The 18,428-nt window shown below is 39.5% G+C and overlaps 1 protein-coding gene across 8 annotated transcripts in view; it reads right to left on the bottom strand.

Moving 5' to 3' along the window:
- Window positions 1–342: 342 nt before the first annotated feature.
- Window positions 343–18,428, bottom strand: part of PTPN3 (protein tyrosine phosphatase non-receptor type 3) — a 1,297,151-nt gene continuing 1,279,065 nt past the window's right edge. For 3 of the 8 annotated variants that reach the window (XM_044294792.1, XM_044294791.1, XM_044294790.1), the window contains one exon: window positions 348–1,017. In XM_044294792.1, the coding sequence (XP_044150727.1) occupies window positions 940–1,017 (78 nt within the window). In that variant the 3' untranslated portion in view covers window positions 348–939. Of the gene's footprint in view, window positions 1,018–18,428 lie in introns of all 8 variants that reach the window. The other 5 variants (XM_044294784.1, XM_044294789.1, XM_044294788.1 and 2 more) reach the window with 4 other exon arrangements.

Below are 18,428 nucleotides of genomic sequence, written 5' to 3'. Positions count from 1 at the left end.
GCCCAACACAAAATAACGTTCTGCTCGTACTGCTAGGGCACATCCCTTAATTTGTTTGTGGGTTGTGACTCTTTACAGATCTTCCCTCTTGGGAAGATCTGTAAAGAGAAGCATACTTGCCTGCTTCCCAGCTCTGGCTCTGTGCTCTTCTCCCTGGCCTCAGCTGCGCCGCTGCACTCTCAGGATGTAAATTTTCATTTTGACGCTGCTGCAGCCATTGACAGTAACCTATTAACATGATGCAAGGGAAACAGGTCACCACTGCTGCCAGAAATTGGCTGCAGTGGCGTTAAAATGGAAGTTTATATCCTGGGAGCTCAGCGGAGCAGCTGAGGCTCAGCAGAGAAGGAGCAGGGAGCCAGTGCTTGGAAATAGGTAAGTATGCATCGCTTCTCAAGTCTTACGAAGATGGGTTGTTTTACAACCCCACCCCAAAGGTACACAACCCCAAATTACCATAATGTGTTATTTTTACACATTGAAACTGTGTTTTCTTGTTGGGTAGTTTTTGCCGTAGAAACACCATAAATAAATATTACTAAATTATTTTTAAAACATGAAATACGCAGTGGTACTTGTTTCCTTAAAAGTCAAATCTTAATTTTTTTGGCACACAGAAAAGTATTAACAATAATATATATGTGCTAGGTTACTCTATTTTCTATTGAACTACAGTATATCGCCTAAAATGCAGTGCTGATACTCACAAAGGACAGTAGGTTTAATTCTAAGGCAATACAAGGCATTTGGTGTTGTGATAATACAATTTGTGGCAAATCTATGTTCATTATTTATACAGATTTTTGGACAGATATGCACAATAATATATCTACAGACATAGTTTAAAATGCTTTAGTGAAATTAAAAATGCCACCAATGTGCTCTTCTTGAGACATTATGTTGTTCCTTGTGGAAGCCCCTTTGATAAGCAGGTTTAGATCAACTGTGATGCAATGGTTGTGTTATACCGTCCTTGTAAACACGGAGAGTGGCTTCACAGACAAACTTGTACTGACTCTGTTGAATAAGAAAAATATAAACATCAAGTAATTAAAATGTAGCATATACAATTTTACACAATTTTATTACTACTAGAAAACCAATAAAATGTAATTGTTATTGTTTTGGCTTCTTTTCACTAACCCCTTCAGGTCCCTGCCATTTTTCACCTTAAGGCCTCATCCACACGGTCGTTGTTTTGGTCTGCATCCAAGTCGCAGTTTTTGCGGCTTGGATACAGACACATTCTCTTCAATGGGGCCGCAAAAGATGCAGACAGCACTCTGTGTGCTGTCCGCATCCGTGGCTGCGTTCCGTGGACTGCAAAAAAAATATATAAATATCCTATTCTTGTCCGCGCTTTGCAGACAAGAAGAGGCAGTTATATTAAAGACTGTCCGTGCCGTTCCGCAAATTGCGTAACACAAACAGATGCCATCTGTTCTGCCCATTTTGTGCATAATAAATGTATGTAATGTGCTGTAAAGATTATACTGAAATGTTATGTTATGTTTGACGTTGCTGCCATCTAGTGGTCAACGTTAGTTCTACTTTGCTAGAACTTTACAGGAAGTGTATTTTTCGTGATGGGCATAGTGAGTTCATGAAAGTTTTTATTTTTTGTCACAAGTTAGTGGAATATGAGACTTTGTAAGAAAAAAAAAATCATCATTTTCCGCTAACTTGTGACAAAAAAAAAAAAAATTCTAGGAACTTACCATGCCCCTCACGAAATACCTTGGGGTGTCTTCTTTCCAAAATGGGGTCACTGCCAGGGGAGTATAAATACCCCACATGTGACCCCATTTTGGAAAGAAGACACCCCAAGGTAGTAAATGAGGTGCATGGCGAGTTCATTGAAAATTAATTTTTTTGGCACAAGTTAGCGGAATTTTTTTTAATTTTTTTTCTCACAAAGTCTCCCTTTCCGCTAACTTGGGACAAAAATGTAAATCTTTCATGGACTCAATATGCCCCTTACGGAATACCTTGGGGTGTCTTCTTTACGAAATGGGGTCACATGTGGGGCATTTATACTGCCCTGGCATTTTAGGGGCCCTAAAGCGTGAGAAGAAGTCTGGAATATAAATGTCTAAAAAATGTTACGCATTTGGATTCCGTGAGGGGTATGGTGAGTTCATGTGAGATTTTATTTTTTGACACAAGTTAGTGGAATATGAGACTTTGTAAGAAAAAACGAAAAAAAACAAAATCAAAATCTATTTCCGCTAACTTGTGCCAAAAAAATGTCTGAATGGAGCCTTACAGGGGGGTGATCAATGACAGGGGGGTGATCAAGGAGTCTATATGGGGTGATCACCACCCTGTCATTGAACACCCCCCTGTAAGGCTCCATTCAGACGTCCATATGTGTTTTGCGGATCCGATCCATGGATGTGTGGATCCGTAAAACACATATGGACGTCTGAATGGAGCCTTACAGGGGGGTGATCAATGACAGGGGGGTGATCAATGACAGGGGGTGATCACACCCCTGTAAGGCTCCATTCAGACGTCCGTATGTGTTTTGCGGATCTGCGGTGTCCGTGTTTTGAGGATCCACGGATCCGCAAAACACATACGGACGTCTAAATGGAGCCTTAAAGGGGGGTGATCAATGACAGGGGGGTGATCAGGGAGTGTATATGGGGTGATCACCAACCTGTCATTGATCACCCCCCTGTAAGGCTCCATTCAGACGTCCGTATGTGTTTTGCGGATCCGATCCATGGATGCGTGGATCCATAAAACACATACGGACGTCTGAATGGAGCCTTACAGGGGGGTGATCAATGACAGGGGGTGATCAGGGAGTGTATATGGGGTGATCACCCCCCTGTCATTGATCACCCCCCCCCTGTAAGGCTCCATTCAGATGTCCGTATGTGTTTTGCGGATTTGATCCATGGATGCGTGGATCCGTAAAACACATACGGACGTCTGAATGGAGCCTTACAGGGGGTTGATCAATGACAGGGGGTTGATCAATGACAGGGGGTGATCAGGGAGTGTATATGGGGTGATCAGGGGTTAATAAGGGGCTAATAAGAGACCGGGGGGGGTGTAGTGTTGTGTGGTGCTTGTTGCTACTTAGAAAAAATATGGAAGATTCCGCCCGCACAACCCCTAGCAGGTGCAGATTGCTATGGCGAGATATAGATACAAACGTAAAAACACAAAATGCAATCGCACACTGCAACCAGCACTCTGCCCTGCCTTCATGCTGGATGTTGAATAAGGCATTGGTGTACATTTTGGCCAAAGCGTAATAAGCCACTCACCACGCCAAGGTCGCCTTCATGAGTGTTCCCTAACACTAGTTCCTACCTTTTATGGGCCATGACAGCCACATAAAGTCCAGGGAGCGCAGGTACAGCATGCACGCCAAGCACACTCTGCTTTTAACCCTGTCCGGTGTATAACAGCTTTCATCGGATCCAGGGATGCAAGTACCAACATGCATGCTGAGCCCACTATATACTTCTCCTGGAGCCTAATGGCTACTGGTAGGTGCTATGTTTTATACTGACTTTAAAACCAGCCTCCAGGGGGCAGATTAACTGGACAGGTGTGCTTGACTGCTTGGAGATCGCCACGCCTCCAATACGTACTACAAAGAAAAAATATGGAAGATTCAGCCCGCAAAACCCCTAGCAGGTGCAGATTGCTAAGGCGAGATATAGATACAAACGTAAAAACACAAAATGCAATCGCACACTGCAACCAGCACTCTGCCCTGCCTTCATGCTGGATGTTGAATAAGGCATTGGTGTACATTTTGGCCAAAGCGTAATAAGCCACTCACCACGTCAAGGTCGCCTTCATGAGTGGTCCCTAACACTAGTTCCTACCTTTTATGGGCCATGACAGCCACATAAAGTCCAGGGAGCGCAGGTACAGCATGCACGCCAAGCACACTCTGCTTTTAACCCCGTCCGGTTGCTACTTATTACAGAGCTGCCTGTGTCCTCTGGTGGTCGATCCAAGCAAAAGGGACCACCAAGAGAACCAGGTAGCAGGTATATTAGACGCTGTTATCAAAACAGCGTCTAATATACCTGTTAGGGGTTAAAAAAAATCCTATCTACAGCCTGCCAGCCAACGATTGCCGCTGACAGGCTGTAGATCCACTCGCTTACCTTCCGATCCTGTGAACGCGCGCGCCTGTGTGCGCGCATTCACAGGAAATCTCGCCTCTTGCGAGAGGACGCGCCGGCGCATCCAATCGGAATAATAGGGCCGCCGCCATAACGCAATCCTGAGTACGGCGGTCCTGAGGGGGTTAATAGGAGTAATGACTGGGATATAACAATACCAGGGTTATCTCTATACAGGAAAGACAGAGAAGGCAAGAAGGGGAAGGGGTTGCCCTGTATGTAAAAGATAAAATCTAATTTGATACAAGTTAGCGAGAACATTTTAGAGTCAGTTTGGGTTGCCTTGCAGCTTGATAATCATAAGGTAACTCGTGTAGGTGTGATATATAGACCACCTAGCCAAGTCAAATAATTAGATGATCTACTAGTTGAGGAAATAGCTAAAATGACATTGAAGGGGGAAGTTATCATTATGGGAGACTTCAATTTTCCTGATGTAAACTGGAAAACCAAAATAGCTAGTTCTGCCAGGAGTACAGATATTATAAATTCCCTACTGGGATTATCTCTACAGCAAGTAGTTAAGGAGCCAACCCCGAAGGAGGCCATTTTAGATTTAGTATTCACAAATGGGAATTTGGTATCTGATATTACTGTAGGGGAAAGCTTGGGATCTAGTGATCACCAGTCGGTGTGGTTTACCTTAAGTACAGTGACAGTGAGTCACACCACGCAAAAACAAAAGTTTTAGATTTTAGAAAAACTGACTTTTCTAAAATTAGGTCAGTGGTACACGAGTCCCTATCAGATTGGAACCGTTTCATTGGGTCCAGGAGAAATGGGTCTACTTAAAAGCGGCCTTATTGAATTACCAGTAGAAAGAGGGAGGTGCTCATGCCGCTCTACAGAGCACTATTGAGACCTCATTTGGAGTATTGTGCTCAGTACAGGAGACCATATCTCCAGAAGGATATTGATACTTTGGAGAGAGTTCAGAGAAGAGCTACTAAACTGGAACATGGATTGCAGGATAAAACTTACCAGGAAAGATTAAAGGACCTTAACATGTATAGCTTGGAAGAAAGACGAGACAGAGGGAATATGATAGAAACTTTTAAATACATAAAGGGAATCAACAAGGTAAAAGAGGAGAGAATATTTAAAAGAAAAAAAAATGCTACAAGGGACATAGTTTTAATTTAGAGGGGCAAAGGTTTAACAGTAATATCAGGAAGTATTACTTTACTGAGAGAGTAGTGGATGCATGGAATAGCCTTCCTGCAGAAGTGGTAGCTGCAAATACAGTGAAGGAGTTTAAGCATGCATGGGATAGGCATAAGGCCATACTTCATATAAGATAGGGCCAGGGGCTATTCATAGTATTCAGTATATTGGGCAGACTAGATGGGCAAAATGGTTCTTATCTGCCGACACATTCTATGTTTCTATGTTTCTATGCTAAGCCTATGTGTATCCAGGATTACAACAAGTTCATGGGTGGAGTGGATCTTTCAGACCAGGTACTTCAGCCCTACAGTGCCTTAAGAAAATCTAAGGTGTGGTACAAAAAATTTGCTGTGTACCTAACCCAAGTGTCACTATATAATGCCTTTGTCATCCACAGAACAGCTGGTCATGGGGGGACCTTCTTGGAATTTCAGGAAAAATTAATAAAAAAATTGATTTTTGGCGTTCAAGAAGGAGAGTGCAGTTTTTCAGCCAGCAGTGTTTCTGGGGTATCAAGAATAATAAGTGGGCAGTATTTCCCTGGAGTACTTCCCCCCACAAAAAAAAGGCGACCTCAAAAAACGTGCCGAGTTTGCTCGGTTAAAGGGATTAGGAAAGACTCCACTCACTACTGTCAGACCTGCACCTCTAAACCGGGCCTCTGCATTGGAGAGTGTTTTCAAGTTTATCACACCTCCATTGAAGTCCATTTCACAAATTTCTTAATCAATACATGGCAAGACATTTTCAGTTGAGCATTTTTCCATTTGGCAATCCAATAATAGCTCCCCCACCCAAAAAAACAAAAAACTTACAAATTCCCATTATACCCCTAGATGAATACATTGAAAAGTGTCATTTTATTAAATTAGGCATTTCTTTATTTTCCTTTTATGTTCTGGCACCCCTAGAGCCTCGTTTTTGCGGTTTTCACTGTTGGGGTGCACCCCTTGAAAAATTCCTTGGGGGGTGTATTTTCCATAATGGGGTCACTTTTTTTTTTTTTTTTTACTGTTAGGGTGCCTCAGGGTGTTTTCAAATGTGACATGGTGCCTGAAAATTATTCCAGTGAAATCTGCCTTCCAAAAGCCACAAGATGTTCCTCCCATTCTGAGCCCTGCTGTGTGCTCATACAGCACTTTACAACCACATATGGGGTGTTGACGTATTCAGAAGAAAATGGGTAACAGATTATGGGGTGCATTTTCTCCTGATACCCCTTGTTAAAATGGAAAATTTGGGCCAAAAGCGAGATATTCTTGTAAAATATGAAACTTTTCATTTTCACTGCCAAGTCTTTCCAAATTCTATGAAACGGCTATTGGGCCAAAGTGCTCAGTGCACCCTTTGAAAAATTCGTTGGGGGGTGTATTTTCCATAATGGGGTCACTTTTGTTTTTTTTTCACTGTTAGGGTGCCTTGGGGTTTCTTAAAATGTGACATGGTGCCTGAAAATTATTCTAGCGAAATCTGCCTTCCAAAATCCACATGGTGTTACTCCCATTCTGAGCCCCGCTGTGCCCCCATATAGCACTTTATGACCACGTATCGGGTTTTTCTGTAAACTTATGAATCATGGTAACAAATATTAAAGTTTATTTTGCTGTTAACCCATGCTCGGTTGCAGGAGAAATGGGTCTAAATGGAAAAATCTGCAAAAAAAGTGAAATTTAAAAAGATTCACCTCCATTTTCCATTAATTCTGATGGAACACTTAAAGGGTTAACAAAGTTTGTAAAATCAGTTTTGAATACCTTGAGGGGTGTAGTTTCTAAAATGGGGCAATTTTTGGGTGGTTTCTATTATATAAGCCCCACTAAGTGACTTCAGAAATTAACTGGTCTTTAAGTGGGTTTTGGAAATGTTCTGAAAGTTTTTAAAAATTGCTTCTAAGCCTTCTAACATCCCCAAAAAATAAAATAACATTTACAAAATGATGCAAACCTAAAGTAGACAAATGGTATTTTGTGAGGTACCACTGTCTGTCAGAGAACCAGAGAAATAAAATTTTGAAAATTGCGAATTTTTACCAAATTTCTGTAAATTTTTAATTTTCTAGATAAATAAAGGTAAGACATATTGACTTGAATTTATCTCTAACATAAAGTGTGCATCTCACACTTTTTTCGTGACACATAATTTGTCACGAAAAAACAATCTCAGAATGGCATGGATAAGTAAAAGTGTTCCAAAGTTATTACCACATACAGTGAAAAATGTCAGATTTGCAACATGTGTCTTGTTCCTGAAGGTAAAAACTAGCTTGGTCTTAAAGGGGTTAATTAATAGTAGAATAGAACGACAGTATGTAAAGGGTGTATCTCACAAGATTTGAACCAGACTAGGCGTCAATTAAAGATTTTTTTTGCCCAAAATGGCTGTATTTCAAATGGCTGTAATTCAAATGACTCAATCAAACCCCTGTAAGTAGAGGGTGTATCTTACACAGCCTGAACCAGTGTAGGCCTGAATTAAATATTATTTTGCCCAAAATGGCTGTATTTCAAATGGCTGTAATTCAAATGACTGAATCAAACCCCTGTATGTAGAGGGTGTATCTCACACGGACTGAAACAGTGTAGGCCTGAATTTAATATTGGTGCACCAAATGGCTGTATTTCAAATGCCCGAATCAAACCCCTGCATGTAGAGGGTGTATCTCACACGGCCTGAACCAGTGTAAGCCTGAATTCAATATTGTTGAACCAAATGGCTGTATTTTAAATGCCTGAATCAAACCCCTGTATGTAGAGGGTGTATCTCACACTGTTTGAACCAGTGTAGGCTTGAATTAAACATTTATTTGCCCAAAATGGCCGTATTTCAAATGGACGTATTTTAAATGCCTGAATAAAACCCCTGTATGTAGAGGGTGTATCTCACACAGCCTGAACCAGTGTAGGTCTGAATTCAATATTGGTGCACCAAATGGCTGTATTTCAAATGCCTGAATCAAATACCTGTATGTAGAAAGTGTATCTCACACTGTCTGAAGCAGTGTAGGCCTGAATTAAAGATTTCTTTGCCCAAAATGGCTGTATTTCAAATGGCTGTATTTCAAATGCCTGAATCAAACCCCTGTATGTAGAGGGTATATCTCACACGGCATGAACCAGTGTAGGCCTGAATTAAAATTTGGTGCACCAAATGGCTGTATTTCAAATACCTGTATCAAACCCCTGTATGTAGAGGGTGTATCTCACACTGTCTGATCCAGTGTAGGCCTGAATTAAAGATTTCTTTGCCCAAAATAACTGTATTTCAAATGCCTGAATCAAACCCCTGTATGTAGAGGGTGTATCTCACAGGGCCTGAAACAGTGTGGGCCTGAATTAAATATGTATTTCCCCAAAATGGCAATATTTCAAATGGCTGTATTTCAAATGCCTGAATCAAACCCCTTTATGTAGAGGGTCTATCTCGTATGGTCTGAACCAGTGTAGGCCTGAATTAAAGACTTATTTGCCCAAAATTGATGTATTTAAAATGCCTGAATCAAACCCCTGTGTATCTCACACTGTCTGAAACAATGTAGTCATGAATTAAAGATTTATTTGACCAAAATGGCTGTATTTCAAATGGCTGTAATTCAAATGACTGAATCAAACCCTTGTATGTAGAGGGTGTATCTCACACTGTCTAAACCAGTGTAGGCCTGAATTAAAGATTTCTTTGCTCAAAATGGCTATATTTCAAATGGCGGCATTTCAAATGCCTGAATCAAACCCTTGTATGTAGAGAGTGTATATCTCATACGGTCTGAAACAATGTAGGCCTGAATTAAATATTTATTTGCCCAAAATGGCTGAATTTCAAATGTCTGAAACAAACCACTGTATGTAGAGAGTGTATCTCACACTTTTTGGACCAGTGTAGGCCTGAATTAAATATTTATTTTCCTAAAATGGCTGTATTTCAAATTGCTAAAATTAAAATGCCCGAATCAAACCCCTGTATGTAGAGGGTGTATCTCACACGGCCTGAACCAGTGTAAGCCTGAATTCAATATTATTGCACCAAATGGCTGTATTTCAAATGCCTGAATCAAACCCCTGTATGTAGAGGGTGTATCTCACACTGTTTGAACCAGTGTAGGCTTGAATTAAACATTTATTTGCCCAAAATGGCCTTATTTCAAATGGACGTATTTTAAATGCCTGAATAAAACCCCTGTATGTAGAGGGTGTATCTCAAACAGCCTGAACCAGTGTAGGTCTGAATTCAATATTGGTGCACCAAATGGCTGTATTTCAAATGCCTGAATCAAATACCTGTATGTAGAAAGTGTATCTCACACTGTCTGAACCAGTGTAGGCCTGAATTAAAGATTTCTTTGCCCTGTCGTGCCTTTTCATAGGTAAATACATTGATATCCAATTCATTTTTAGTCAAGATGGATGTTCATTACCTTTAAGAGCCATGCTCCACTATAGTTACAATTTTAGTATATGTGCTTGAGAAGGCCAAAGTAAGGTCACACGAAGGTTTCTACTTTTTAATGTTATTCTTCTCATGAATGTACCAGTCTGAGAAGAGGCCTTCTTATCTACTGATAAATTTATGACAGGGAGGTAAAGATAAGCTCTATGCAGCTGGTGATAATTACCTATACAATTAGACATTTATCAATGAAGCAAATATATAATATTCATGTATTCATTTAATGAGCCTTAGTCCTTAGCATAAGACAATCAGTAGAACATATAATATATATTATACTGTTATATGTGATGAAGACAACATGTATCCAGTATATTATATATATTTCTCATTAGGAGAATCTTTGTTTCTACAAGAGTGTCTGTGAAGATGTGTGTTTTGTAACAATTATTCACCTCTTTGGTGTAACAGGAGATACTGTTATCTCTGTGAGAAAACACGGAGATTCAAGTTATTTATGATCCATAAACAAATAAACCATGTGAGAAACATTTAGAGAGACGCCTAGAGGTCTGTCTCTAATTGCTACAAGTGTCAAATCTAATCCCTATAGCCTTGAATTAAAGCTTTTAAGGTCAAAATGTATATTATACCTTTATTCAGACTTACAGAAGTTAACCCTTTATATTAAGGATGCAAATAGCTTACACAGCAGTGCCACCTAGGTATGAGTAGGTGACATTACAACAGTAGCAAAAGTGCATTCTGGGTAAGGTTATGATGTCATTTCTTATCAATAGTCACACCCATCCGATTATGATTGGAAACTTCCAAACTAGGAAGGTGTGTCTAACTGATAAGTTTGTGGTCATAAACCATACACAGCGGGGACGGACAGAGAACAGACACACACAAGAAAGAGAGGAAAGAGAAGTAAAGCTGTCTAGAGGGGTCTATCAAGATGGAAGCCATGGTGAGATGTGCTATGATGGACCACCCAGCTTTCCTAGGAGCAGAAGTGAGATTTCTACTAGGACTTGGTAAGAGATACAGAAAATGATATTTCATTTTATTAAGACTAATTTGATAGTGTGGGTGAAATTATACCATCTAGATTGGCGAATAAATACATAATTAAATTAATTGATCATCTCCATATTGAGATGTAGTTTTAGGATATTGTGAGACTTCATTCTACCTGCAGAAGAATCAAGACTCATAATCTAGCAAAGCAGTAAATAATTGCTTAGGGTACTTTCACACTTGCGTTGTTTGATTCCGGCAGGCAGTTCCGTTGCCTGAACTGCCTGCCTGATCAGGCAAACTGTATGCAAACGGATGTCATTTTTTCTGACTGATCAGGCATTTTTCAGACTGATCAGGATCCTGATCAGTCAGAAAAATGCCTGATCAGTCAGAAAAATGCCTGATCAGTCAGAAAAATGCATTGCAATACCGGATCCGTTTTTCCGGTGTCATCAGGCAAAACGGATCCGTTTTTTTTTTTTTTTTAATTTTTAAAGGTCTGCGCATGCGCAGACCGGAATGACGGATCCGGTATTCCGGTATTTTGAATGCCGGATCCGGCACTAATACATTCCTATGGAAAAAAATGCCGGATCCGGCATTCAGGCAAGTCTTCAGTTTTTTTCGCCGGAGATAAAACCGTAGCATGCTGCGGTTTTCTCTTTTGCCTGATCAGTCAAAACGACTGAACTGAAGACATCCTGATGCAAACTGAACGGATTACTCTCCATTCAGAATGCATGGGGATATGCCTGATCAGTTATTTTCCGGTATAGAGCCCCTGTGACGGAACTCTATGCCGGAAAAGAAAAACGCAAGTGTGAAAGTACCCTTAGATATATATATATTGATAGAACATTCTTCGCCAAGCTAAGTGATGGTTTCCCACAGGAAAGACTTATTTTAAGTCCTTTCCAATTAAGATATGGTCTAGCAAAGATCATATATCCCTGTCATTTGTCTTAATAGTCTTACCAAAGTTATATGTGTGAAAATAGTCCAGGATGGGGCGGAAGGATACAGTTATCTCTTCTAAGCTATATCCTTGAATGGATTTGCCCATGCCTGAAGTCATGTGATGTGTAGTTGGTTAGAGGGGGGAAGAATGTATTTAGCATTCCATATTGATGTCTAGGAATAGACATGCCCATCCTGATATCATGAGGTTTTCTCTGAACAAAAGTAATATATATACGTATAACTTATGTTCCTACTTTGATATCCCAACCTAATAATAGCTTGGTTATAATGTGACAAGTTATTTCCACTCACATGTATTGATAAGCTTGTAATGCTATATATATTCATTTGCATGTATCATTGTGTTTATCTACTTATATATGTTTATAATCTTGTAACCAATAAATCTGCATATTTTTATAAACCTGTGTATTATTGTATAATGCAGAACTACATGTTTTATCATTAACGTCATCTCACGTCAAAAAGAACTTATTTATCTGAGGAAATAGTCGGACTCAGATGTGAATTGTATCAATTTGGTTGTCTACAATTCACCAGGTCATGATTTTAAGAATTTATGACAAATTTTATAAAATTAATTTTTTTATGATTAATAATTTTTATGACCATAATTAATAATTCTTAATTGAATTATTACCACCCGACAGCCCAAAATGGCTGTATTTCAAATGGCTATATTTCAAATGCCTGAATCTAACCCCTGTATGTAGAGGGTATATCTCACACGGCATGAACCAGTGTAGGCCTGAATTTAATTTTGGTGCACCAAATGGCTGTATTTCAAATACCTGTATCAAACCCCTGTATGTAGAGGGTGTATCTCACACTGTCTGATCCAGTGTAGGCCTGAATTAAAGATTTCTTTGCCCAAAATAACTGTATTTCAAATGGTTGTATTTCAAATGCCTGAATTAAACCCCTGTATGTAGAGGGTATATCTCACACGGCATGAACTAGTGTAGACCTGAATTTAATTTTGGTGCACCAAATGGCTGTATTTAAAATACCTGTATCAAACCCCTGTATGTAGAGGGTGTATCTCACACTGTCTGATCACGTGTAGGCCTGAATTAAAGATTTCTTTGCCCAAAATAGCTGTATTTCAAATGGTTGTATTTCAAATGCCTGAATCAAACCCCTGTATGTAGAGGGTGTATCTCACAGGGCCTGAAACAGTGTAGGCCTGAATTAAATATTTATTCGCCCAAAATGGCTATATTTCAAATGGCTGTATTTCAAATGCCTGAATCAAACCCCTTTATGTAGAGGGTCTATCTCATATGGTCTGAACCAGTGTAGGCCTGAATTAAAGACTTATTTGCCCAAAATGGATGTATTTAAAATGCCTGAATCAAACACCTGTATGTAGAGGGTGTATCTCACACAGTCTGGACCAGTGTAGGCCTGAATTAAATATTTCTTTGACCAAAATGGCTGCATTTCAAATGGCTGTATTTCAAATGCCTGAATCAAACCCCTGTATGTAGAGGGTGTATCTCATACGGTCTGAACCAGTGTAGGCCAGAATTAAAGACTTATTTGCCAAAAATGGCTGTATTTCAAATGCCTGAATCAAACCCCTGTATGTAGAGGGTGTATCTCACACTGTCTGTACCAGTGTAGGCCTGAATTAAATATTTCTTTGCCCAAAATGACTGTATTTCAAATGGCTGTATTTCAAATGCCTGAATCAAACCCCTATATGTAGAGGGTATATCTCACACGGCCTGAACCAGTGTAAGCCTGAATTCAATATTATTGCACCAAATGGCTGTATTTCAAATGCCTGAATCAAACCCCTGTATGTAGAGGGCGTATCTCACACTGTTTGAACCAGTGTAGGCTTGAATTAAACATTTATTTGCCCAAAATGGCCGTATTTCAAATGGACGTATTTTAAATGGCTGAAAAAAAAAACTGTATGTAGAGGGTGTATCTCACACAGCCTGAACCAGTGTAGGTCTGAATTCAATACTGGTGCACCAAATAGCTGTATTTCAAATGCCTGAATCAAATACCTGTATGTAGAAAGTGTATCTCACACTGTCTGAACCAGTGTAGGCCTGAATTAAAGATTTCTTTGCCCAAAATGGCTGTATTTCAAATGGCTATATTTCAAATGCCTGAATCAAACCCCTGTATGTAGAGGGTATATCTCACACGGCATGAACCAGTGTAGGCCTGAATTTAATTTTGGTACACCAAATGGCTGTATTTCAAATACCTGTATCAAACCCCTGTATGTAGAGGGTGTATCTCACACTGTCTGATCCAGTGTAGGCCTGAATTAAAGATTTCTTTGCCCAAAATAACTGTATTTTAAATGGTTGTATTTCAAATGCCTGAATGAAACCCCTGTATGTAGAGGTTATATTTCACACGGCATGAACCAGTGTAGGACTGAATTCAATATTGGTGCACCAAATAGCAGTATTTCAAATGCCTGAATCAAAACCCTGTATGTAGAGGGTGTACCTCACACTGTCTGATCCAGTGTAGGCCTGAATTAAAGATTTCTTTACCCACAATGGCTGTATTTCAAATGGCTGTATTTCAAATGTCTGAATCAAACCCCTGTATGTAGAGGGTGTATCTCACAGGGCCTGAACCAGTGTAGGCCTCAATTAAATATTTCTTTACCCAAAATGGCTATATTTAAAATGGCTGTATTTCAAATGCCTGAATCAAACCCCTGTATGTAGAGGGTCTATCTCATACAGTCTTAACCAGTGAAGGCATTAATTAAAGACTTATTTGCCCAAAATGGTTGTATTTCAAATGCCTGACTAAAACCCCTGTATTTAGAGGGTGTATCTCACACTGTGTGAACCCGTGTAGGCCTGAATTTAATATTTCTTTGCCCAAAATATCTGTATTTCAAATGGCTTTATTTTAAATGCCCGAATCAAACCCCTGTATGTAGAGGGTGTATCTCACATGGCCTGAACCAATGTAGGCCTGAATTCAATATTGTTGCACCAAATGGCCGTATTTCAAATGCCATAATCAAACCCCTGTATGTAGAGGGTGCACCTCACACAATCTGAACCAGTGTAGGCCTGAATAAAAAAAAAAATATTTTTTGCCCAAAATGACAGTATTTTAAATGGATGTATTTTAAATAACTGAATCAAACCCTTGTATGTAGAGGGTGTATCTCACACGGTCTGAACCAGTGTAGGCCTGAATTAAATATTTCTTTGCCCAAAATGGCTGTATTTTAAATGGCTGTATGTCAATTGCCTGAATCAAACCCCTGTATGTAGAGGGTGCATCTCATATGGTCTGAACCAGGGTAGGCCTGAAATAAAGACTTATTTGCCCAAAATGGCTGTATTTCAAATGGCTGTATGTCAATTGCCTGAATCAAACCGCTATATGTAGAGGGTGTATCTCACATAGCCTGAACCAGTGTAGGCCTGAATTTAATATTGTTGCACCAAATGGCTGTATTTAAAATAACTGAATCAAACCACTGTATGTAGAGGGTGTATCTAACACTATCTGAACCAGTGTAGGCCTGAATTAAAGATTTCATTGCCAAAATTGCTATATTTCAAATGGCTGTATTTCAAATGCCTAAATCAAATCCCTGTATGTAGAGGGTGTATCTAACACTGTCTGAACCAGTATAGGCCTGAAATAAATAAATAAAAATTTGCCTAAAATGATTGTATTTTAAATGCCGGAATCAAACCCCTGTATGTAGAGGGTGTATCACACACTGTCTGAACCAGTGTAGGCCTGAATTAAAGTTTTCTTTGCCCAAAATGGCTGTATTTCAAATGCCTAAATGAAAGCCCTGTATGTAGAGGGTGTATCTCACACTGTTTGAACCAGTGTAGGCCTGAATTAAATATTTATTTGCCCAAAATGGCTGTATTTCAAATGCCTGAATAAAACCCCTGTATGTAGAGGGTGTATCTCACACTGCCTGAACCAGTGTAGGCCTGAATTCAATATTGGTAAACCAAATGGCTGTATTTCAAATGCCTGAATCAAATCCCTGTATGTAGAAAGTGTATCTCACACTGTCTGAACCAGTGTAGGCCTGAATTAAAGATTTATTTGCCCAAAATGAATGCATTTCAAATGCCTAAATCAAACCCTGTATGTAGAGGGTGTATCTCACACTGTCTGAACCAGTGTAGGCCTGAATTAAATATTTCTTTGCCCAAAATGGCTGTATTTCAAAAGCCCGAATCAAACCCCTGTATGTAGAGGGTGTATCTCACATGGCCTGAACCAGTGTAGGCCTGAATTTCATATTTTTGCACCAAATGGCTGTATTTCAAATAACTGAATAAAACACCTGTATGTAGAGGGTGTATCTAACACTGTCTGAACCAGTGTAGGCCTGAATTAAATATTTTTTTATTTGCCTAAAATGACTGTATTTTAAATGCCTGAATCAAACCCCTGTATGCAGAGGGTGCATCTCACACGGTCTGAACCAGTGTAGGCCTGAATTATTATTATTTTTTTGCCCAAAATGACTGAATTTTAAATGGCTGTATTTTTAAATGCCTGAATCAAACCCTTGTATGTAGAGGGTGTATCTCACATGGCCTGAACCAGTGTAGGCCTGAATTTAATATTGTTGCACCAAATGGCTGTATTTCAAATAACTGAATCAAACCCCTGTATGTAGAGGGTGTATATAGTACTGTCTGAACCAGTGTAGGCCTGAATTAAATATTATTATTTTTTTGCCTAAAATGACTGTAATTTAAATGCCTGAATCAAACCCCTGTATGCAGGTGGTGTAGCTCATATGGTCTGAACCAGTGTAGGCCTGAAATAAAGACTTATTTGCCCCAAATAGATGTATTTCAAATGCCTGAATCAAACCCCTGTATGTAGAGGGTGTATCACATACTGTCTGAACCTGTGGAGGCCTGAATTAAATATTTATTTGACCAAAATGGCTGCATTTTAAATGGCTGTATTTTTAAATGCCTGAATCAAACCCTTGTATGTAGAGGGTGTAGCTCATATGGTCTGAACCAGTGTAGGCCTGAAATAAAGACTTATTTGCCCCAAATGGATGTATTTCAAATGCCTGAATCAAACCCCTGTATGTAGAGGGTGTATCTCACATGGTCTGAACCAGTGTAGGCCTGAATTTAATATTTTTTCACCAAATGGCTGTATTTCAAATAACTGAATCAAACCCCTGTATGTAGAGGGTGTATCTCACACTGTTTGAACCAGTGTAAGCCTGAATTTAATATTTCTTTGCCCAAAATGGCTGTATTTCAAATGGCTTTATTTCAAATGCCCGAATCAAACCCCTGTATGTAGAGGGTGTATATTACATGGCCTGAACCAGTGTAGGCCTGAATTCAATATTGTTGCACCAAATGGCTGTATTTCAAATGCCTGAATCAAACCCCTGTATGTAGAGGGTACATCTCACACGGTCTGAACCAGTGTAGGCCTGAATTATTATTAATTTTTTTGCCCAAAATGACAGTATTTTAAATGGCTGTATTTTAAATGCCTGAATCAAACCCTTGTATGTAGAGGGTGTATCTCACACGGTCTGGACCAGTGTAGGCCTGAATTAAATATTTCTTTGCCCAAAATGGCTGTATTTCAAATGGCTGTATGTCAATTGCCTGAATCCAACCACTGTATGTAGAGGGTGCATCTCATATGGTCTGAACCAGTGTAGGCCTAAATAAAGACTTTTTGCCCAAAATGGATTTATTTCAAATTCCTGAATCAAACCCATGTATGTAGAGGGTGTATCTCACAATGTTTGAACCAATGTAGGCCTGAATCAAAGATTTCTTTGCCCAAAATGTCTATATTTAATGGCTGTATTTCAAATGCCCGAATCAAACCCCTTAATGTAGAGGGTGTATCAAACACTGTCTGAACCAGTGTAGGCCAGAATGAAATATTTATTTGACCAAAATGGCTGCATTTTAAATGGCTGTATTTCAAATGCCTTAATCAAACCCCTGTATGTAGAGGGTGTATCTCATACGGTCTGAACCAGTGTAGGCCTGAATTAGACTTATTATCCCAAAATGGCTGTATTTCAAATGCCTGAATCAAAACCCTGTATGTAGCAGGTATATCTCACACGGCATGAACCAGTGTAGGCCTGAATTCAATATTGGTGCACCAAATGCCTGTATTTCAAATGCCTTAATCAAACCCCTGTATGTAGTGTGTATTTCACACTGTCTGAACCAGTGTAGGCCTGAATCAAAGATTTCTTTGGCCAAAATGGCTGTATTTCAAATGGCTGTACTTTGAATGCCTGAATCAAACCCCTGTATGTAGAGGGTGTATCTCACATGGTCTGAACCAGTGTAGGCCTGATCTAAATATTTATTTTCCAAAAATGGCTGTATTTCAAATGGCTGTATTTGATATGCCTAAATCAAACCCCTATATGTAGAGGGTTTATATACAGGGCCTGAACCAGTGAAGGCCTAAATTAAATATTTCTTTGCCCAAAATGGCTTTATTTCAAATGGCTGTATTTCAAATGCCTGAATCAAACCCCTGTGTATCTCACACTGTCTAATCCAGTGTAGGCCTGAATTAAAGATTTCTTTGCCCAAAATGGCTATATTTCAAATGGCTGTACTTTGAATGCCTGAATCAAACCCCTGTATGTAGAGGGTGTATCTCACACGGTCTGTACCAGTGTAGGCCTGAATTAAATATTTCTTTGCCCAAAATGGTTGCAATTGA

This window comes from Bufo gargarizans, chromosome 5, assembly GCF_014858855.1.
Source record: "Bufo gargarizans isolate SCDJY-AF-19 chromosome 5, ASM1485885v1, whole genome shotgun sequence".
NCBI lineage: Eukaryota > Metazoa > Chordata > Amphibia > Anura > Bufonidae > Bufo > Bufo gargarizans.
Note: the sequence above shows the minus strand (reverse complement) of the source record. Positions and strands in the feature narration are given on the sequence as shown.